This window comes from Xenopus laevis, chromosome 6L (assembly GCF_017654675.1).
Source record: "Xenopus laevis strain J_2021 chromosome 6L, Xenopus_laevis_v10.1, whole genome shotgun sequence".
NCBI lineage: Eukaryota > Metazoa > Chordata > Amphibia > Anura > Pipidae > Xenopus > Xenopus laevis.
The window spans coordinates 102293790-102316910 of record NC_054381.1 but is presented as its reverse complement, the minus strand read 5'-3'; the positions used below and the strand labels follow the sequence as shown (position 1 = coordinate 102316910).

General features: G+C 36.3%; 1 protein-coding gene across 7 annotated transcripts in view; it reads right to left on the bottom strand.

Annotated features, from left to right (window-relative positions):
- The window catches only part of carmil1.L (capping protein regulator and myosin 1 linker 1 L homeolog), a 165402-nt gene that overhangs the window by 92835 nt on the left and 49446 nt on the right, over nt 1-23121 (bottom strand). For all 7 annotated transcript variants that reach the window (XM_041566338.1, XM_041566340.1, XM_041566339.1 and 4 more), the window contains exon 3: nt 1319-1369. In XM_041566338.1, the coding sequence (XP_041422272.1) occupies nt 1319-1369 (51 nt within the window). The remainder of the gene's footprint in view (nt 1-1318; nt 1370-23121) is intronic.

Here is a 23121-nt window from a genome sequence, read left to right as displayed (position 1 = left end):
GTATATATATATATATACATGGTATCTTGTTCCAACGTTTCGATCCCAATAGGGATCTTTTTCAAGGAAAAAGATCCCTATTGGGATCGAAACGATGGAACAAGATACCATGTCACAATAAAAGATTGTTGATTTTCACCAAAAGGGAGTGCTGGTCTGGAAACTTTTGCTGTATACTAATATCACCGTGCACCCCTACTTATCCATTGCCTTGGAGTGCGGATACTCATCCAAGAAATATATTATATATATATATATATATATATATATATATAAAGGCTAGAGTACTAGCCGAAACGTTAGCCGTTTTTTGTCCAATAAACACCTTGATTATCTTCATAAGACCTGCGAGTGCGAGCCTTCTTCTTTCAGTCTTTGAACTGGTTGACAATTTCAAACATGCCCTAGCGATGATATCTGTGGGTAGCCCAGGTATTTACTATATTGGGTGGTAGGGGTTTAGTGAAGAACAGCTTTAGTGGTACTAGATTTGTTTTAATATATATATATATATATATATATATATATATATATATATATATATATATATATATATATAACATATCCAAAAAGCGGTCCGCACTCTCAGGTCTTACAAATCGCTTATATTTATTTGAAAAGGTTGGCTGACGTTTCGGCCTCCACCGAGGCCTTTCTCAAAGTACAGAAAGATAAAAATGAACATGCTTAAATACAAACATTGGCGCGAAAAAATCCCTAATTGGACTTGACTACTTAATTACATCATCGCTATGCGTCCAAAAATTAGCATACCCTAACGGATATTTGCTCATTCAGTACTACGTATATACACAACCAATAAAACTACCACACCCCCCTGTTAAAAAATCTGTTAGGATCATTAAAAACATACTATATATATATATAGATGATATAGATATAGATATAGATATAGATATAGATATATATATATATAAATATATATATATAGATAGATAGATAGATATATATATAGATAGATAGATAGATAGATAGATAGATAGATAGATAGATAGATAGATAGATAGATAGATAGATAGATAGATAGATAGATAGATAGATAGATAGATAGATAGATAGATAGATATAGATATATATATATATATATATATATATATATATATATATATATATATATATATATATATATATATATATATATACACAGTAGATATAATTAAGCCATGTTATATACTTTACTTAAATACCTTGTTTTTTCCAAACACTGAATTATTTCACAGTTGCAACAGATTTTAGCAAACATGCCCGACAAGAAGGAAAACGTATCATTCCCAGAGTGTGTGATGCAGATCTTTACCTTTGTAGGAACCCGTGCGGTCAGGATAAAAGCGCGACATGATGCCAGAACCTGCACAAAAAAAAACAAAAAAAACAAAAACAAAATTACATCCATACTAATCCATTCAGGGCTTGGTATTCAAGAGAAACAAAACCAAAAAGCAAATTTACTGCTAAACAACATTTTAATATAAAATATTCAAAACTACAACTGAAAACAGAAGCTGCTACATTGTTTCAATAATACTTATGGGACTTAATAAAAGGTTTCTTTCTTGACATTTACTTCAGATTGAGTTAGAACTAAGTTCTGCTGTTAGATGCCCTAAGTACTGACACTCAAAGCAGCGGAATACGCTCTATGTATTTTCGCAATAACGGTTCATGGTGTTTGCTGCAGACTGATTTTGTTTATTTATTTAAAAAAAAAAAAAAAAAGATACAACTTAGAGATGTGACCTGTTTCAAGAACCACGTATTGAAGGAATGAAGTTTTCTTATTTGCCACTGTAAATTAGTTCATGTGAGATACTTAAATGGATAATTCACATATTAACCCCAGACATGCCAGGATAACTACTACGGAAAAGGGAGAATCTGAATATTGACCAGGAGGTGCCAGTATAATTGCTATAGAAAATTAATAATTAGCATATTAACATGATATGTGCCCTTATAATTGGGATACAACAATGGGATAATCAGCATATTAACCTGACCAGTACTTGCTGCAGAAAATAGATAATTTGCATATTAACTTAAAAAGAGCCAGCATTAACTGCTACAGAAAATATATAATCCTCATATTACCCAAGATGTGCCATTATAATCACTACACAAAATGGACAATCCGCATATTAACTCCAGATGTACCAGTATAATTGCTACAGAAGAGGATAATCAACATATTAACCCCAGACATGCCAGTATATTTACTATGTTAAATTATTATCTCTGCAGAAATAGGCAATAAGCACAATATTGGCAGATAATGCAATATGCAGAAATGGATAGATTCAGGGTCGGACTGGGCCCAGATCCGCTCCCTGCATCTGTGCCTCTCTCGCTGCCACGAGTACCCAGTCGCGGCAAAAACAAGCATATGCATACGCACCATCGGGGGGCAAGGGGTGCCCTGAGCCAGAAGCCCCAGTGGGCCCTGGGCCCACCAGTCCTACCCTGGATAGATTGAAAGCTTTCCTAACCTACGCTTGCACATTCTGCTCCCATGTTGCTTGTCTCTTTCTGCATTTACTACTGTACAAAATCCAAGATGGCTGTGCATTCGACAATGGAATGCATGGATATCTTTGATTTTTTTTTATCTAGAAGCAGGGAGCGGAGAAGAACCTAGGGTAAGCAGGGTAACATGGGGCATTTAAACAGCAATCTGGGAGAACTGGCTGTGAGCTATGCAAAATTCTATTTGTGGACACCCGTCATTGATATAAGACAGTACTGTCTCTTCAAAAGTATATTTCATTGGGATGGATGGACCTCATTCATTTTATCAACTCTAGTTGGGGTGACTAGTGAATAGAGCTGTTTTTTTAGAGAAACTAATTTTTCTAACTAAATGTAACCAAGGTCTGGAAAAAAATGTATTCTGTTTGATTAAACATAGCATTGTTCCCCTCCTTTTTGCAGCAAATAACGTTTAATCCACTGCCAAAAGCTAAACATGTTTAATTATGAAAAATTGCCCTAATCCATCACCAAGGGAATTACATAAAAGGAAGCAGTATTATTGTGCGAGCATTGAACGCTGCAGAAAAAGGAAGTTAATAAAACATACTTAAGAGTAAAAAAAAAATCACAATAGAGAACTGATCTTTGTGATTTCCCTTGAAAAAAACAGAAACTAAAATATGATTTTCAAAAAAGTCCTACTCTCTAGGGAACAATCTCTTTTCCAATTATCAAAAATAGTTTGGGCAATGGGCATTTTTATTATTGAAGGTTTTTGCGTTATTTAGCTTTTTATTCAGCAGCTCTTCAATTTGCATCTTAAGCAACCTGGTAACTAGGGTCCAAATTACCCTAGCAACCATGTTTTGGTTTGAATAAGAGACTGGAATATGAATAGGAGAGGGCCTGAATAGAAGGATCAGTAATAAAAAGAAACAATACCAATACATTTGTAGCCTCACAGAGCATTTGTCTTTTAGAAGGGAGTCAGCGATGCCCATTTGAAAGCTGCAAAGAGTCAGAAGAAAAAGGTAAATAACTGTAAAAAATAATGAAAACCAATTGAAAAGTTGCTTAGAAGTGGCCATTCTATAACATAGTAAAAGTTACCTTAAAGGTGAACCACCCCTTTAAGACAAACTTCTAAAAATCTTGGGGGGAAAAATCGCCAGCACTCGGTCTAGCTCAAGATGTGGCGTTGACCAACTGCTTGAAATAACCTTGTGCCAGCCTTTGGTCTAACCCACATTCTGGAGTTGACCAGCTGCTATAAAAGAATATTTGTACACAAAGAGAAAGATTAAAATTACCAGGGCACGGTTAAACCACAGCTTGGGCTTAAAAACTCCCTGCTTTCTCACTAGAGCTCCTGAGCTAAGGGTAAGTGCACAATGGTCTTACTACTCAGTCACATTGCTGGGGGACTTGATTTTAAATGCACTACAAACTCGCCAGGACTCCCGTAAAATGAGGGGCTTTGACGTGGCAAGTGAGCTTACATATTTCGGCCAAAGTGTGATACTAACACCTCATTTTTTAAAATAATTATTTTTAAAGGCAAACCGTGCGCTGGCAATTTTTCTCTCTGTTTGTGTTCTAAAAATCTTGTTTGCTTGATATTATGTACAGATATTTAATAAAAAAAACTATTTTAAAAGAAAACCAGGGCTCAACTAAAATATCCCATTTTATATAACAAATTATATGAAAAGGCATGGTCTGGAGATTTTAACAAATGTGCATGGGTATGGGGCATTTCTAAATTTAGACTGTCACATTTTTAGGCATTTTAAATCACTGCAAACACTACATGCTCTAGTTTGGACAGTGGTATGAAGCTAGATTGTTCTGTGATATCTAGAATCTTACGCTATATCGCTGCATAAATATGTATTAAACCAAAAAAATTTTGATGAATGGGAATGAGTTTGCAATTTCCACCAATGCCTTGCTTATCTTATCTCTGTGTCCTGGCCAGATCTCATTCCATTACTCACCAGCCCTTGACTTAAAGGAGAACTAAACCCTAAAAATTAATAGGGCTAAAAATGCCATGTTTTATATACTGAACTTATTGCACCAAATAACAAATTATCAAACAGAAAATTAGATTGGCCTGTAACATAAGCTGATGCTACAGGACTGATTATTAAATTTGCATGCTAGTTGCACTGGTTTCTGTGCTGCCATGTAGTAATTATCTGTATTAATTACTAATCAGCCTTTTATTGTGACATTTACATTCTATGTGTACTGTATATTTTGAGTTGGTCCCTTAGCTCAGTAACTGACAGCAGCACAGAGCATGTGCAGTGAATCATCAGAAAAGAAGATGGGGAGCTATTGGGGCATCTTTGGAGACACAGATATTTACTGCTAAAGGGCTGTGGTTGCCTGGGGCTGGTACAGAAACCCAAAACATAATGTGCAACATTTCTAGCCTACTTCTTTAGTTTAACTTTCCTTGCCCTTTAAGTCACAGATCATTTGGATAAACAACCAGGACCAGATGGCATGCTAGATGGCACAACAGGGCAGTAGCTTTATTGACTAAATCACTGCTACAGCAGCACCATGAAACAAGTTTAAACAGGGAGAAAACCAATTTATTTAATTTAAAAAGTTTAAATTTCAATGAAATTCTGGTACTGTATTTTTGCACAAAGACAAACTGCTTTAGCATGGCCAGTGTGTAGCTTAATACAATCTTAGACCAAAAGCAACTGAAATGTTTGAAATGACAGACAGAAAGTGAACCAAGACAGAAATCAATATATGATAATGGTTAACAGCCTTTTCCATACAAACCATTTGTCATGCTCTGAAGATTATAAAGTTATCTTGAGAAAAAAAAATATATGCAGATTAGACCACTCTCAAATAGACAATTTTATTACCAAATGGAATGTGTTCCCTCCCGTAAGAGCTTATTTACTTAAATAACTCCTGTATCTGAGGTCAACTTGTTGAAAATCTGTATTTTACCAGGAAACAGACCTGAGAGGGGGGGCGGCATCGGGGTTTCTGCCTCAGGCGGCAGCAGCCCACGGATCGCCCCTGCTGTTAGCTGATGCTTTTTGAAAAAAAAATCATGTTTTCCCATGACAGAATTCCTTTACGATGCAGTATATTTCTAATTTTGTCAGCTTCAGCATGAATATATTTTAAAATGAGAACCTATCTAGAATGGGAACAAACCTAGGCCTGAATGCCGTCATGGCATTAACAGTACATCACTTGGCATGTACTGTTCAAATTCAATGTACATTATATATAAATATTATTAGGGTTTTTTTCTATTTCCTGGTGTTATTAATACAATTACAGAGCTAGTTGCCCTGCCTGATCTGCAGAAAATCCCCCTGGTGAGTCATCAGGTGCTGCATAGCCTCAGGTAATGTGGTGTTTGCAGTAGATCACTGCATGCCAAATAAACACTTGGGAACAACATATATTTTGCCAGATTCAATTTAGAAAACTTAATCAGAAATACAGATTATAACTAGAAAATGAAAAAAGCCTCAATGTTGATATTGGAAGGCATCCAGTAACAATTACAGCATGGATGATTTCATATATAAATGAGCAACAGGTTCACCTGAATTCGATTCAATGCCAGTTTTAGTTTTGATTAAATTACTTTGCAAATCTTTATCTAAGGCTTTTTTTTTTTACTTACTGGAATTGAAACATCAGTGTTAAAATACCACTGATTATTACATCCTAAAGCACTCACGCAGTCAAGAGCAGATGAATTCAGTAAGAAAGAATGCCAATACCTTTCAATGCTGCAACAGGGGTGATCCCAAATTTATTCCATAGTGCTTTCAGATCACTACAATCACGATCAAACGTTTCGGGAACACATGTCCCTTCCTCAGTGATGAAGAAGAATTGCAACAGTTAGCTAACCAGGCAGCTACCTGTGAATCTCTCAATAGTAATTACATGAAAAAAGACTATACCCTTCTAAATTCCCTTAAACTCCCTAAAAGTGAATTACTGCACTGCCAGGATCTTAAATGACAACTCACAGATATGTATTTAAATTATGTATGTTGGAGGGGTTGAATTTGGGCTTTTTTCAACCCAACTTAAATTTTTAACTATATTTTACCAGCTAGTGAAATACAATTCCTTGAAAATATGTGGGCAAGAATTTATGCAACTAATTAACTCCAATATTTTGTTAACGCAAAATTACTCATGGGAGTGTGCCATGTTTTTAGTGTGCTTTGTTTTAGCAGCTGTTTAAAAGTTTAGGGGTTGTGGGAAATCATTTAGCAGAATTCTTGTTTTCTGATCTGCCATGTAATATGTATATGAATTAATTACAAATTACCTTAGTAGTGTGACTTTTAGATTCTATATATCTATACTTCTTATTGTGAGTTGGTCCCTAAACTTAGGACCGACCATTATGACCACTAAGTAGTCAAGGAAGTGTCAAGAGAAAGAAAGAGGGCTGATCTGATTGGTTAGGAAATAAAATAGAAACCTCAAATCTTTCCTAAGTAGAAGAACACCAGAGCAGCCCTTCTTTCTCCTGAGTTCTTTGACAACTTGGGGGTCAGACTGGTTGGAAAATGAACAGCAGGTTGCGCTGTTGTAGCAAAATTGATTTATATTAACAGTACATGTATCCTTTAATATCTTGGAATTAAAGAATGTATGAATGTATACTGCACACGTGCATAAAATAGAACTCTCAAAGTTTACTCAAATGATTTATGCGTATCATATTACATAATCTGTGTTTGGGGCTTTCTATGTGAAGTTATCTCAAAGTAACGTCATTTCAGTTTTTTTTCCTATATATGATATCCTGTGAGTCAAATATTTACATACACTTTGCTAGTATTTAGTGGCTCTGCATTTTAACTGCTTAACTGTAGACTTCCACAAGCTTCCACAAGCATAGCAATATACTGCCGGAATTTATGTCCATTCCTCCTGACAGACCTGGTGTGAATGATTCAGGTTTGTGGGCCTCCTTGCTGTCACATGCATTTTCCTTTTCAGTCCATACATGTCTGAACACCTTTAACATAGGTGTATGTAAACTTTAGAATTCAACTGTATATATACAGTATTTATGAGCAGTGTAAACAGGACTTCAATCATGGACGCATGCTTGTACTTGGGCTGGAGTAAAAATGATGGTCTGTAGTACAGTGGTACTTTTTTTTTTTAAATCATTTTGAGTATGTATATACTGCATCTCCAGTCAACACCTTTAATACTCCTTTTCTAATGCTATTCAGTAGTTACAAAGTTATGATCATAAAGCTGAAAAGCCACCATACCACGTCAAGGTAAACCCCACATGGCGGTCCCTAACTTGTTTGCCTTTCGGCCATAGTATAAAAAGTCTTACTGCATAGTAGCATTCAGTGTAATCGGTGTTTTGTAAACTTACTTTAGAGACAGGGGCCCAGGGAATGTGCATTAAAACTAGCACTTCCTTTATACTTAAATATACTATTCAGTAGTTAGCTCCTAAAATTTTGAAAAAATATTTCCTTTTTCTCTGTAATAAAACCATATAAACATGGAATAGATGTTTTTAGTAGACTAAATGCATTAAGATACAAATTATGGAAAGACCCATTATCCAGAAAGCTGAGGTCCAAAGTATTCTGGATAACAGGTCCCATACCTGTATCTCTTTTCAATGAGGTAGACAGAGTGTATATAATACAACAAATCTTTCAGCTCACAACAATAAAGTGTTGCGCCTTAAACCAACCCAGACATAATGCATAAGTTACATTTCTGATGTTCATGAGTCTTACCTTTAGTCATTTCAAATGGTAACACTAGAGTTTAATAGAATTCTGCTTGCATGCCTAACTATAACTGAAATCAAAGCCTGCCAAAATACTAGAGAAAATAAAGCCCAGAACATCATTATGTCTGCTGAAACAATGTTATCAGTGAGCTGTCGACTCAAATAAAGCTCAGCTTGCTGACTTCATTACATCCACTTAGTCTCTCCCGCTGGTTTCACGTTGCCATCTCGAACATGTCAGATCTAGAACCATATCGTAATTCAATAGCCTCATGAAATTCTCTACTAGAAATCAATAAACATGCTAATCCCAAAAGAATCTTCTGTTTCTCACATTTGGAGAGAAAAACATTGTCAAGGTATTTATAAGCTGTATGAGCTATTTCTTTGCTATAATACTGAATGAAAGATTGTTTTATTAGTCAACAGTACAGAGTAAAATGCTTTCATAATGTAGATGTGGAAACAATCTACAGGATTTTCAAAATGATTAACAAGTAAAAAAAACTGAAGAGTTAATTGCATAAAAAACGGAACTATCACTGTGAAAATGCATAAAAAAATTATATGGACATGCGAGTCATTGTATGCCGCAAAGGATTTCATGGGGTACTATTATTAACATGTATTTATATAGCGCCAACTATTGTACTCCATCTGATTTAAACCCCTTTTAATAAAAGACAATACACTGTTCCTGCAGATTGCTATTACTTGCTACAGCGAAGTCTCTTATATACAAGAATATCTTGGTGACGTATTCAACAGGAGTCTTGTTATTTATACCCAGATAAACCTGTTGCCCCTTCTGTTTCCCGACTCTTCTACAAAAAGTGAAACGGACATTGATGGCTGATATACCTGTCCCAACCGCATTAAAGAAACAAACGCATAAATTATACCGCAGAAGAAAATAAAGCCAACTGCTTCTTCATTTATATTTCATGATTTGACCAGTGGAAGGCAGGCAAGCCCTTGCAAGAACATTTATTGTAAATTACTGTATATGTGAATAGTGGCTGCTTGTACTATGGTGAATATTAAAAGTTTCTGACATAACTTATTAAAGCATATTGACTACACAAGCATTTCTTTCTTTAAATTCAAAAGCAGCACCAGTAAGGTGAAAATGTTAAGGTTAATTGATTATTCATTGATCTGCGCAAGCAAATGGATGGCCTAAGGCACTGTTTTGCTGTGTGACATTTAGATCACTGTGAGGTAGAGAGAGAACTAAAGACAAGCCTGTTATTCATGCAGAAACTAAGGACAAAAACACTTTAATGCCTCCAAAACATCTGCCTGAGGGGTCCCCAAAAGACTTTGCACAGCTGCACGTGGAGTGGTGCCAACTTACACCCACTACCGCAGTTAAAGTTGTACTAAGAAAGCTTTCAAGTACAGTCTCCTCGGAGTTCAAGTGAACAATGTCAGATCAAGCACTTCTGAATCAAGATTCTTGTCTGCCAACAGCTTTCCAGTTCTTTCCTAGTTAACAGGGGGCATTCAGGCCTTTTTGTATGTAATGTAAAGTCAAATACAGACATGAAGCTTTGTCACCCATAGGAAATCTAGTCTCCCATAAGCAATAAAGCCTTGATAAATATCACCTGAATTATGAGAATCACAACATATAAAACACTTCACATACAATGCCAGATAGATGCTGAAAATGAGGAAAGGAATTTTTGCAGTTTTATCCAGGATCGAAACATGCAATATAGGTGAGGTGTGGTGATTTTAATGGGCAGTGAGGAGAAGGTATTTTTGACCCATGTAAGAGTAGATTTTTAAATGGCCCCAGTAAGGACAATGGCAGTCAAGAAATCTGCAGCAATCCCCATGTTAGGTAAGGGAAAAGTATTTTCAGGGCTGATTCTCTGCGGGTAACATTGTCCTAAAAGCTTGAGGCAGCACTTACCTCAGGGCTAACTTTCCTTCTACAGAGGTAACATAAGGATATCGGTTACCTCTAGCATGGCTGTAATTTACAGGTGGGTGTCATTGTGGAAAGATCACCTGTTCTAGTTGTTCTACTACAAATCAAGTAACTTGTTTCAACAAAACTTTGAACTCGAGTATTAAATTCATGCATTGCCAGCACTTTTTATATCTGAATACTTGGCAATAATTGTACTTTAGGAAGCTTACTATTTTCATATTTGAAAATATACATTCCAATAGACAACTACTTTAATGCTGATAGCAAATGGGATGTGAAGAGAAAGCTATCTTCGATACCGCATCTGCGTCCCATGACCTGAGCCAGAGGGCCCTCCTGGCGGAGAGCAATAGAAGCTAGTCTGACCAGGTCTATCATGGTACTGGTTAAGAAGGCGGCCCCAAGCTTCAGCTCTGCCATACCTTCGAGGAACTCATTCCTGTCTTTACCCTCCTGGAGAGCCTGTTACACACAGAACAGCCAAGATTCCATGGGTTTTGTCACAGAAAGACCCGCCACAGTTGGCTTGATGGATTCACTTGCATTTAGGAAGGATCTTTTTAGATCTGTCTCCATTTGCTTATTCATTGAGTCACAAAGCGAAGCTTGATCGTCAACTGGTAAAAGCATTCTCTTAGACAGATAAGGATTGGGGCATCCACCCCTGGAACCGAACAGAAGTCTTTGAGATCCTCTTCCTTGAAGGATACAGCTTACTGAATCTCTGCTGGGTTGAGCTTCTTTTTGAAAGAATCTCACACTCAGACTTAACCAGTTCAGCCACTTCTTGGTGAAAAGGAAAAACTTTGCTCTTTTTATTAAAAGGGGGTAAAAAAGATGTAGTAAGATCCCCACCTTCCTTCAAGTCAAGGGCTTGCCTTACCGACTTAATTAAGGGTGGTACCAACGTGAAATCAAATAAAGAAAATTTCTCATCCTAGTCTTCTTCAGAAGCTGAAGATCTGCTCCTTATGTCCACTCTCTCATCTGAATTCTGAGTGAAGCCTCCTGGCTTTTCCTCTTAGCTGCAGAGACAGCCCCCAACTCCTGGGCCAAAACTTCCTTGACCCAAGCCCTCAGCTCTGGAGGTAGACCAGCTGATGTGCCTGCAACTTCTGATAGACAGGACTGGCACAGCTTCTTGACAGGCAACTCTTGTCCTGAACAGCCTATGCACGCTCCTGGAGCCTTCATGATTTTCAGAGTTTTTCCAGTGGTTTGGGCTTGAAAATTCAATCAATTAGAGGTATTCACCCCCCCTGCCCCCCCCCCCATTTCATTAATTCGAGTTTTTTTACATTAAGGTTTTTTCATAAATAAGCAAACATTTAAATTGTGAGTTTATTGATAAATAACCTCCTGAATGTTGGGTGTAGATGCATGAACAAACTACACAATCCGACTTTATCTGATTCGACTCTATTCTAGCTTTAGGGGGAGTAGAATTTGTAGCATCCTACATATCATGTACTGTTGCGTGTGTTGCATACTATTGCATAGCAAGATCAGATAAAATCTGACTCACAAATTCTGATCAAAATCTCCTGTGTAGTTTTACCCTAAACCACCAGATGCTATGAGCTCAACATGCTGGGTATCAAGAATTTTGAATACTTTCAGAGGTATATACTGTACCAACAAGTATATTACCTAGTCCTCTAAAACACAGCAACTAATAAGTTGTCTACTTCTAGTTTCTCTAAAGATACACATACACACTACATACATAGACTGATGTTGTAATGAGGTGACAAGTATCCCCCAATCTTCATTTGGTTGATGTAGATATCATTATAATATAAAATATTTATATAATATTTATAAACTAAAGACCAGCAAAATAATAGATTAAATAGCCAAATTATATCCCACACGTTGTATCATGTGTTTTACTGGGCTCAATGGAGAGAGAAAAAAATAAATGCACTTTTAATTTAAACTAATAACTACTATAACCAAACTGGACATTTGTGATGTCAGTAAACATTTAATGACTACATCACACTTCAATGCTGTTATATATTAATATAAAATATACACACACACACACACACTCTCTCTCTCTCACCATATCACTGACTGTTGTTCTTGTTTTGATAATGATTTTTGCAGTACAGGAGTCTGACCATTCCCCTTATAAGTTATAGTAATTAGAGATGGATGTGTTGGACTGCTCTGAATTGCAATCTATCATTTATTTATAGCTTTCTCTGCTTCTGTTCACTTCAGTTATCCCTTAAAAAGGACAGCTTGGCAGCAACAATGCTAATTAGTATCCAGAGGAGTTTCAAAATAAAAGCCATCAAATATGGCTCTAAATACAATTTAGTTCAACAATAATCAGGACTTATGTAAATAAAAAAATCCATATTATCCTATTATACAGTACAGATCATTGTTATTTTTTTCTTTTATATCCTTCACCTCCCTAATTTGTTTAAATACAGATAATGAGCACTGCATAACCAAACCCAATCCCTTCTCCCAGCTGCAGTATACATCAGGCTTTCAGATAAGGAGGAACTCAATCTGTGGACTGGTAACTTGATTAACTGCCTTCTTCTTCTCTTCTTTTACAGATGCTTGCAAAAACCAGGACATATGGTATGCACTAAATAACTGATGACAAATACACATTTGAAAACCATTTCACATAAATAGTTTTCTAATCAAGTAGTGGTATAATAAATATAAATAAAAGCTTGCCTTACTAGCACAGAAGTAGCAAACACTCAGATCAAGCTCCTATCCTTCACAGTGCTAAATATACAAGCGAGGCCCCTCACCACTGGGCGTATCAACTAACCAATTAATTAACACTTGGGCTTTATAGTTAGTTTAGGGTTTATTGTAAAACACATTAACAAAATGTAACATTTAAAAGAATACTCATTTTGCATAAAGTGACAGGATGTTTACTTGAGCTGCAGACTCACGAGTGTGATGAAAATTTATATCAGCATTCTCTTAACTTGGAAACACAACACTTCCTGAGCTGTGACACATAAGCCATGCAAATATTAGATAATGGAATTGCAAACCAAGAACTACAGCTCATTAAGAACTAGGAGATGATGGTATATTTTAGATTCCAAAGTAGTCCTCTGTACTTGCCAAATGTATGCGGTATCCCAGCTATGGGATCTTTTATCTAGAAACCTGATATCCAGAATTACAGGAGGGTCATCTCTCATAGGGGCACATTTAGCAGCTACAACGCCTATTTACTAAAGGTCGAGCAACAAACTTTGCTAGAGTATTACCTTGTTGCTGGAGAACTGAGCTGTTTTGCCAAGGTGAAAAAAAACCCTGAAATTTTTCGATATTTAGAATTTCCCGAAGCTGCAAAAAATCTGAATCCAAAAATCCCCCATCTTAAGCTGGCCATAGACTCAAAGCTCCACTCGTTTGGCGACATCGACAAACAAGCGGATCTTTCCCCCGATATGCCACTAACGGCATGGCTATATCAGGGGTAATTCGAACGTTCAGCCGTATGGCAGAACGATCGAATTACGATACACCAAATTGGTCCAAGCGACCGATATGGGCAGCTTTATCTGCCCGTGTATGGCCACCTTTAAACCTGTCGAGGTCATATAGAAATCAATGGCAGATGTCTTTTTTTTACAATTTGAACATATCTGTGCTGGGTTCTGTCCAATAATCCGAAACATTTGGGGTTTTATCTAGTTTTTTCGAACCTGACTTTTTCGAGTTATTTTATTGCTAAATAAGATAAAATCATGGATGGAAGTTTGGTCAAGCTTGGCTTAATAAAAATATAAGATAAATTAGAGTTTTAGTAAATAACCCCCGAAATATGCACAAAGTTCTCCACTTAAATTTTGCACCAGACAAATATGTCACTGACATGGGCACAGTACTAAATATTATAAGTAACGGATAGCACACCCAGTTAGAAAAATAAATTTATTACAAAAAAGAAAAAATATAACAAAAATTACAAAATAATATTGGTGAGCCCAACGCGTTTCGACCTTAAGGGTCTTCCTCAGGGGCACAAATAATCAAAAAAATCAAAAGGGCCTGGGCAGGCAGGCTTTAGGGCCATATTTACTCAGAAAAAAAACTAAATTGTGGAAAAACAAGGAATTTTGGCACTTTGACTCTGTAAGTAAATAACTTGTACTACAGGGATGCCACATTTATGTAATAATATAAAGAGAATGGAGTATAAAGCACCTTCCACCAATCAAGAAACCACATAAATGGTGTGCAGGGTCAAGGGTTAATGATAAATAGAGCCATTTTGGCAAACAAAATAATAGAACAATGAGGTCTGGTACATTCCCGTGTGGCAAATGCAGAGCTTGCCGATACATGCACAATAAATCCTCGGTTTTCGATAGGTTTGGCAAACGACATAATATCACTCAAAGCTTTACATGCAATACTGACTGTGTAGTCTATATGTTGACCTGTCCCTGCGGGAAAATATACATTGGCAAAACAAATCGGGCCCTAAAGAAAAGGATACTAGAACATGTGTCAAGTATTGACAACGCACTTGAATGGATTAAATTGGAAAAGAAATTACCTCCAGTGAGCAGACATTTTTTGGAATATCACAATCACACTAGCAAAGGTCTCTTAGTGACTGGATTATCTAAAATGTCTCTGGGTATTAGAGGAGGGGACCTGGAATCATCCATTTTGGCTAAAGAGAGCGAATGGATTTTTAATATGAATGCTATGGGCCCTGCTGGCCTGAATGAAAGTATCACTATGAATATTTTCATTTGAAATATTCAGGACTCATTCATAATCTCTAAGATGTAGCCTAGGATGGCCATTTGACTTTGGCAATAATGTGATCCGTGTTAGTTTGGATACAATGTCAAATTATTCACAATGAGCCATACATCAAATAACCATTTTTCTACCATCTGATACTTTGCAGTTTATCCAAGGAAGCGTGATCAAGTAGTTACAGTGTTGCTAACTTATTTCCCTCAAGCACTACCAATGTTGCAATTAGATACTTAGTATTCGAATCAGCATATAAGCTTCGAGTATGGGGACACTGAATGAGCCATATTCGCTCCTCCCCACATGTTCTCAGAGGCTTGCGCATTGGTTGATTAGGTTGAAACGTTTGCGCATTGGTTGATTTGAATAGCAACGGCTATTCCGTACCTATATATAGACGCACTCCTCTTCTCACCGCAGATTGCCTTTGACAAAGCTTGCAGAGCAAGCGAAACGCGCCTCAGGCGCCTCTCACTAATTTTAGCTCAATTAGGCAGGGAGTTCATTTGCTGTGATTTAAGTTACTTGCGCCGCAACATACCTCACCGCTGACCCCACAGCATCACTGGGGGTGCATAAAGGGTGGGGGGCTGAATGGCACCATAGTGGCTGTATCTACGTAACGCCGATAACGGAATCTCTAAAGACAGGTTCTTGCACCTTATATTTCCTGTCGCATGAGGGTGTTTTCGGAAATTGTTTTGGGCGGATATAAATGATGCCGACAGTTCGTTTTGATCTGATCAATGATCGTATCCTATATAACTTTTGCACTTACTAGTGGATTAACCCTTTGGGGAATTGAGTGCTACCACTATTGCCATTTGCCACAATCCACAGAACTTAATGTAGCTTATCCCCATGATGATGCTTTTTATATGATCCTATCAGTTTTGAGTACGATCAATCTCTGGGGCAGACTACTGAATCCAGCAAACAATGTGCTCCTCCTTTTTGTAATTTTAATCACTTTTTAATTTTCCACCCTTGGGTCATTTTAATACGTACTAATAAAGGTTAAGTTTTACCTCCTGTGTTTATGGGATTTATGGAATAATACATGGGGTGGTGCAATTTTTGGGTCCCATTTATGTAATACAGCTATAGGATCCGAAATCTAGAAACCCATAGACTCACCCATAGACTCACATTAATCAAATAATTCTAAATTTGAAAAATATTTTCTTTTTCTCTATAATAATACTAATAATAATACGAATAATAATAATACAGGTATGGGATGCATTATCTGGAAACCTGTTATCCAAATTACAGAAAGGTTGTCTCCCATAGACTCTATTTTAGTTAAATAATCCAAATTGTACTTTGTTGCAAGTAAGATTTAATTAAAACTTATGTTAAATTAATGTAATTAATGTTTAAATTATAGTAGACATATAGAGATCCAAATTACGGAAAGACCCATTATCTGGAAAACCCCAGGCCCTAAGCATTTTGGATAACAGATCCCATATTCTCCTTCCAGAATGCCCATCTATGAATGAACATTAATAAACTGAAAATAAAACACACACACATTATATATATATATATATATATATATATATATATATATATATATATATATATATATATATATATATATATATATATATATATATATATATATATATATATAGCATCTCTGTGTTTGTAATATTGGTTTTATAAGCCATGCTGCAAAATGTACACCACATACATAATTAACAAATGTCATTGTAATTAAATACAGCCTTGTGAAGCAAAATCTATTGTGTATTAAAAATAAATTAGAGGCATGAAATGGGTCATCAGAAGGAAACAGACATGAGACAAAAACAAAGCAAACAATGTCCTATTGATAAGTCACGCATTCAAAGTTAATTTGCCTAGATGTCTTAATTACTCACATAATTTTTCTTTTTACATATATGGATGCAGCTTTTTTGTTGCTCAAATATTAAAGAAGTTAGCAATTAAAGTATGCAAAGTAGTATCTTGCATTACTAATGAAAATAAAAATTTAGTTTTAGAGTTATGGCACCCAAAGCAGCAAATAATCAAAATGCTGTCTGTGCATTAGCAAACAAGTTATACATCTTTGATATTCAATGTTTTGTTATAATTTAGCTCTATGGAACACACAACCACTAATTGTGCTGGCTATGAAAATTCTGCAGCGTGCAATAGATAACCTTTCCCTTTTAACTGAATAAAATTGGGAGAAACATAGATCCCACGATTATCCTTCACAAATGTGGTTCTGTACAACTTATGCCATTAAGTCCATTCCAATTGCTAGCTGCCAATTCTGCACAGCCTCTCTTGACTGACAAATCATTTTGCAAAAATTAAGGAAGCTTGTATAATTTGGACATCCCTCAAAAACTGACACTTGGGGGCATATTTATCAAGGGTCGAATATCGAACTGAAAATACTTAAAAATTTGAATTCAAAAAGACCAATCGAAGGGAAGTCAAAGTTTTTTTTGGTCGAAGAGGTCCGTATTCGGCCGTATTGGAATTGTATGATTGAAAGAATAGCGCATTCGATCAAATTCAATTCAAAGTTTTTCCCCCAAAAAACTTTGATTTCTCAAAGTCCACCAATTGACATCAAATGGGTTCTAGGAGGTCCCCCATAGGCTAAAACAGCACTTTGGCAGGTTTTAGATGGCGAATGGTCGAAGTCGAAGTTTTAAAGAGACAGTACATGATAAATTTCAAAATTCTAATTTTTTTCAAATTCAAAATGAATTTGGACTATTCCCTAGTCAAACTACACAAAAAATAGCTTGAAATTCAAAGTTTTTAACGTCGACAATTCACCTTGACCTAAATCTGCCCCATGGTCTGTAATGGCATCCAAACTACCAACTAACAGACATCCAAGTACTAATATATGGTCAATATTTCTAAATATTACATTATGGTTAAAGGGGTGGTTCACCTTTACGGTAACATCATCATCATGTTATAGAATGGCTAATTCTTGCAACTTTTCAATTGGCCTTGATTTTTTCATTTTTATAGATTATGAATTATTTGCCACTGACCTAATCTAAAAAAGAAATGCTCAGCTTTCTATTCCGGCCCTCTTCTATGCATACTACAGTCTCCCATTTAAATCAGTGAGTGGTTGCTAGGGTATTCTGGACTCTAGGAACCAGATTGCCATTGCAAACTGGAGAGCTGCTAAATAACAGAAAAATCACAAATAATAAAAAATTAAAAAATAATGCAAATTGTCCCAGAATATCACTCTCTACATGAAACTAAATGTTAAAGGGGAACTCCACAAAAACATAACTTGAGCTTTTTGAAAAGTAAACATAATTTAAAGCAACTTTGTAATATACATCATTTAAAAAATATGCAGCCTTCATGATTTTTAATGGTTTGAAACAGTTCCCTAAGCCTAGCCCCCCCCCCCCCACTCTCCTGCTAATTTCTCTGACTACTTTGCTGAGCTGGCTGACTACTGTTACTTTGTATCAACAGCCATCTTCCTCAGCCTGCATCCTCCAAACCCCACAATTCCCTGCACAGATAATTTGAATAAGGAAAGGAACATTACAGTGCAATAAATTTTGGGTTATGTAGTTCCTGCATGCTGTCTGTAAATTGTGTTACAATTTGTAATATCTGTGTTTAGTCCCTCCTTCCCTGCCAGGATTTCAAATGATGCAGAAAGAGAACTGTTAAACAGCTGGATTTCAGCATTTATTCATACTTTTTGAAGAAGCAGGTTACTGTGATGGATTTATTAGGGGTTTGTGTGTTATGTGGGCCTCTTTATTTTGGAAGCCTTTAATTTAAAGGTGAACAACCTCTTTAAGGCATGCAATACTTGAGCCAATAAGCAGGCCTGAGAGCTCTACTACGCTCACTGCTAAAGGGACTTTCATTTGATTCACAGTTGAATTCTGTGAAGTTGGAGAGACAAATGTTTTGAGATTTCTTTAAATCCACCCTCTTCTGGCCAAATATTTTGTTAAGATTCCCTTAATTTTGAGATAAAATCCAATCCAAAAAGTATATAAAATAAAAAATATACATGCCCTATAAATCTCAGTTTGAACATGCCTTTGGGCTGGGATTCCCTTACAATACTTTTGCACCATGGAAGGAAAGCCCTACACCGTGCTTTAAGATTAAGCTAAGGTGACAAAATACAGCATGCCACAAAATACCTTTGCATTGGTGTCAGTGTGACAGTGGCATAACTATAGAGGTAGCAGACCCCAAGATTAGGGGGGCGCCGGACTGAGGGGTTACCTTCCTCTATAGCTTTAAAGAATCTCACCACCCCCACCCTAACTGTACTATACGGTGAGCAGAGAAGAGGACGCATGCAAATGGGGATCAGGGCAGGCAGAGGGCGGGTAATAATGATGTGTGGGCCGGCCCAATACCTGCGGGTTTACCCGCAGGTCGGGCGGGTTCGGGCCGACCTCGGAAGATTTTTTTTTTTTTTTGCAGGGGGAGGCCCAGCGCACACTGGGTACAACATTGAGTGTAAATCACTCATGGCATAACATCTGAATCACAAAAGCCTGGGAAATGATTTTCTAGTGTATATGGAGATCAAAAGGTTTACCATCGATGATTCACACTGACGCCAATGGACGTTCTATTGGCCATGCTGGAGGAAATTGATTCAGGAACAGACATAGTGTGACAGAGTTCACTGGTGTGTGTTTATTTAATGATATAATTGCATTCTTTTCACAGTATGGGAGGATATACAGACTTGCAGAAACACCTTCTAAAAGCAAAACGTTTTGTGGTGATCTGAGCACTCAATGAATTATGTGGTATTTGTTACTGAACATTCTCCTTGAAGGCCAGATCCTACTTAATAACCAGGTGGTAAGGACTTCATCCCCTACCCCACACTGAGCATTTTGATATCTTACATACAAGTGAGATTATTACTGGCAGCTAATGCTTCTAGGAACATTTATTGGCTTGAAAATAAGCAGACATAGACTAAATAGACAAAAGTTGATTTCAGCACTGGGAAGGAGTTGCCTTATAATCCCACAACATAGTTCCAAAGCACACGTCACCTATCTCTCCTAAAGAGGAAACTGCACCCAGTCTACTATTACAAATTGTTAGTGAAAATCATTACTGCAAGACGTCAATGTTACCAGTACAAGAGAACACTCTTCCTAATCAGCAAGCAGACAAAAAGAATGCGTATTTGTAATGCACAGGCACAAATTATTCTTAAAAAGGAAAAAATGTTACAGACAAGAAGCTGTAACCAGGTATTAAAGTGTAAACATTATTCAGTTACAACATAAAATCAAAACACAACAAAGCAGACAACAATGTGTTAACATGAGATTATTCTCATATTATTAGACACACACATCATCATGCAGGAAAGGTGCTTACACTTAAGCCTTAATGGGATCTGTTATTCGGAAGCCAGTTATCCAGAAAGGCCATCTCCCATAGATAAAATTTTATCCAAATAATCCAAATGTTTAAAAAAGGTTTTTTCTCTGTAATAGTAAAACAGTCTAAACTAAGATATAATTAATCCTTATTGGAGGCAAACCCAGCCTATTGTGTTTATTTAATGTTTGAATGATTTTCTAGTAGACTTAAGGTATGAAGATCCAAATTACAGAAAGATCTGTTATCCACGAGCATTCTGGATAACAGGTCCCATACCTGTATAAGTTTAGAAGTATCGTAGTCATTTATGCAGCACTGTATCAAAAGCTTTGGCAAAGTCCAGTAGCAGTCTAATCACTGACTCATGCTGAAAGCATTTTACTATTTTACACAGCCGGCTAATTCTACTATATCTGGGTCTTACAGCATGTATCAGCAGGAACATTAGTCTAAGCGTTATCACATGAAACATATTAACAGATTCTGCATATGAATGTAACATTTTTCAGAATTTTACATAGATAGTAAAAATGACGTCTGAACCCAACTGGATCTTTGAACTTAAGATAAACTCACTTGCCAACAATATTACTTGGCACTATTCTTCTAAACTACAAGGCACTGCTTTATGCTGTATATCTGGTGTATAAAATTTAATAATTATTTGTGATTGTAATACTTTCTAAATAAAGTCATAAAAATAATATAAATATATATATATATATATATATATATATATATATATATATATATATATATATATATATATATATATATATATATATATATATATATATATATATATATATACAGTATATATAAAACAAGGGAAAGTTGTGCTTACCACTAATTTTTAAAACCATTAAGCTAGGGTGCAATGAGGCTGTGACCACATTGCACCCCACCTAACGGTTTTAAAAATTAGTGGTGAGCATAGCTTTCCCTTGTTTGTTATAGTTCATACAAGAGCAGTGGTCAGCTCCATGCTATAGCTCTCACCCTTCCCGGCTATAGTCAGGTGGCTTAGGCTAATAAAAGGGCAACCAAGTTTGGGAGTTTTACTTTGAAAGCAGCAATTAAGTTGCAGGTAAAACTTAGTCCCTGTGTAAAATGTATAATGAAGCAATATAAATCTTAATGAATCAGATGAAAATTGAGTATAGGACTGGCCAGATATGTGATGACTGACATAGATGGCCAGCTTAAATATATTGCAATATATGGACAAACAATCCCTGTTGTTTAAAGGGTAAGGCGTTTTTAAGTAGCTGCATGCACAAAATGTCTCAATGTCTTAAATATATTGATAATGGGTTGCAGAGGACCTCTTGTATTTGTCTATACACAGTATGTGTATATATATATATATATATATATATATATATATATATATATATATATATATATAGTACAATATACACTATGTTATACAACCCTGTATTATATTCAATACCCGGCAATACTAAAATGTTCCAAAAAAACGTATTTACACATTTATTGCAAAGAAGTGGCATTTATAAGGTTCCTGCTCAAGAAGTCACTGGATTGTGCAACTGCCTGCTGAGTTCAAAAGCTAGACTGGCTGCATTGATCATCTCATGCTCATTGCAGCTCACCCTCTCCTCTGCACAACAACCGATAGACCTGCCATTCACTTTAAAGGAGAGATGATGAATTGGATTACTGCAAGTACTCAGCACTTCCTGGGTTTAGTCAACTCCTGTTGTAAAGGAAAATTGTTATTCATTAGCCATGACTTCCACATACAGCCTGGCCAATTGTAGAACTGTTCTGGTACCTACAGATGTCCATGGATAAAATAAATATATACAGGGACTAATCTAAGAGCTTATATTTATTAAAAATAAGTTACTTGGACATAAACAAAATATTTGCACACAATAAGACCATAAATGAATTCCTTTAAAGGAGAACTAAACTCTACCACAACTTCAACCCCCTCCACCTCCTCCATTGCCCCCTATCCAAACTGCCTCCCAGCAACATCTATTCCATTCAAAAGTTTCCCTGTGTATGTGTGTGTGGGCCTGCCATAAAATTGCAGAGTTGCACAACGGAGTTCGCAGACGCCATCTTCCCCTGTCTTTGGATCCTCTTCTACAAGGATCTGCTTCTGCTTCTAACATGCATGTCTTGGTTGAACGTAAAGCTGTTTATTGGACATAATGGGAATTCAGTGGGATTCTGGAAAGTACTTGTTTGCTTGTTTAAGCCAGGGGGAAAAAATTGTCGTGGCTCAGCCTCCCCAAAGTTTCTCCACAGATAACCATATCAGCAAAAGACAAAACAAAAAAGACCTACAAAATATGGCCTTCTGTTTTAATATCAGTACCATACAAAATACTGTGTAGTGATGTGGTAGTACAGATCCCAAGGGAATCTCTCAGTTATATTGCTAGAGGTTGGAGCTGATAAAGGCACAGTAATAACCAATTTTTGTCAAGGTTTGTGAACTATAAAGTGAAATACTGAAGCACACGTCCCAGTTTAATATGGGTAAAACACCCTGTGGTTTATTCAGAAGACATTTAAACCTGACAAAATATTGGGGCTGAATTTAATTTTCAGGATCAGTTTTTCTCAATTTAATTTTTTTCTTTGATCGAAAATATGTTGGAGAATAAAAAGTAGGAAAAATTATGAGTAAAATTTTTTTTGCACACATTGCAGAAAACACTTCCCCCCAAAAAATAATAAATCAGCCTTATAGTGTGTC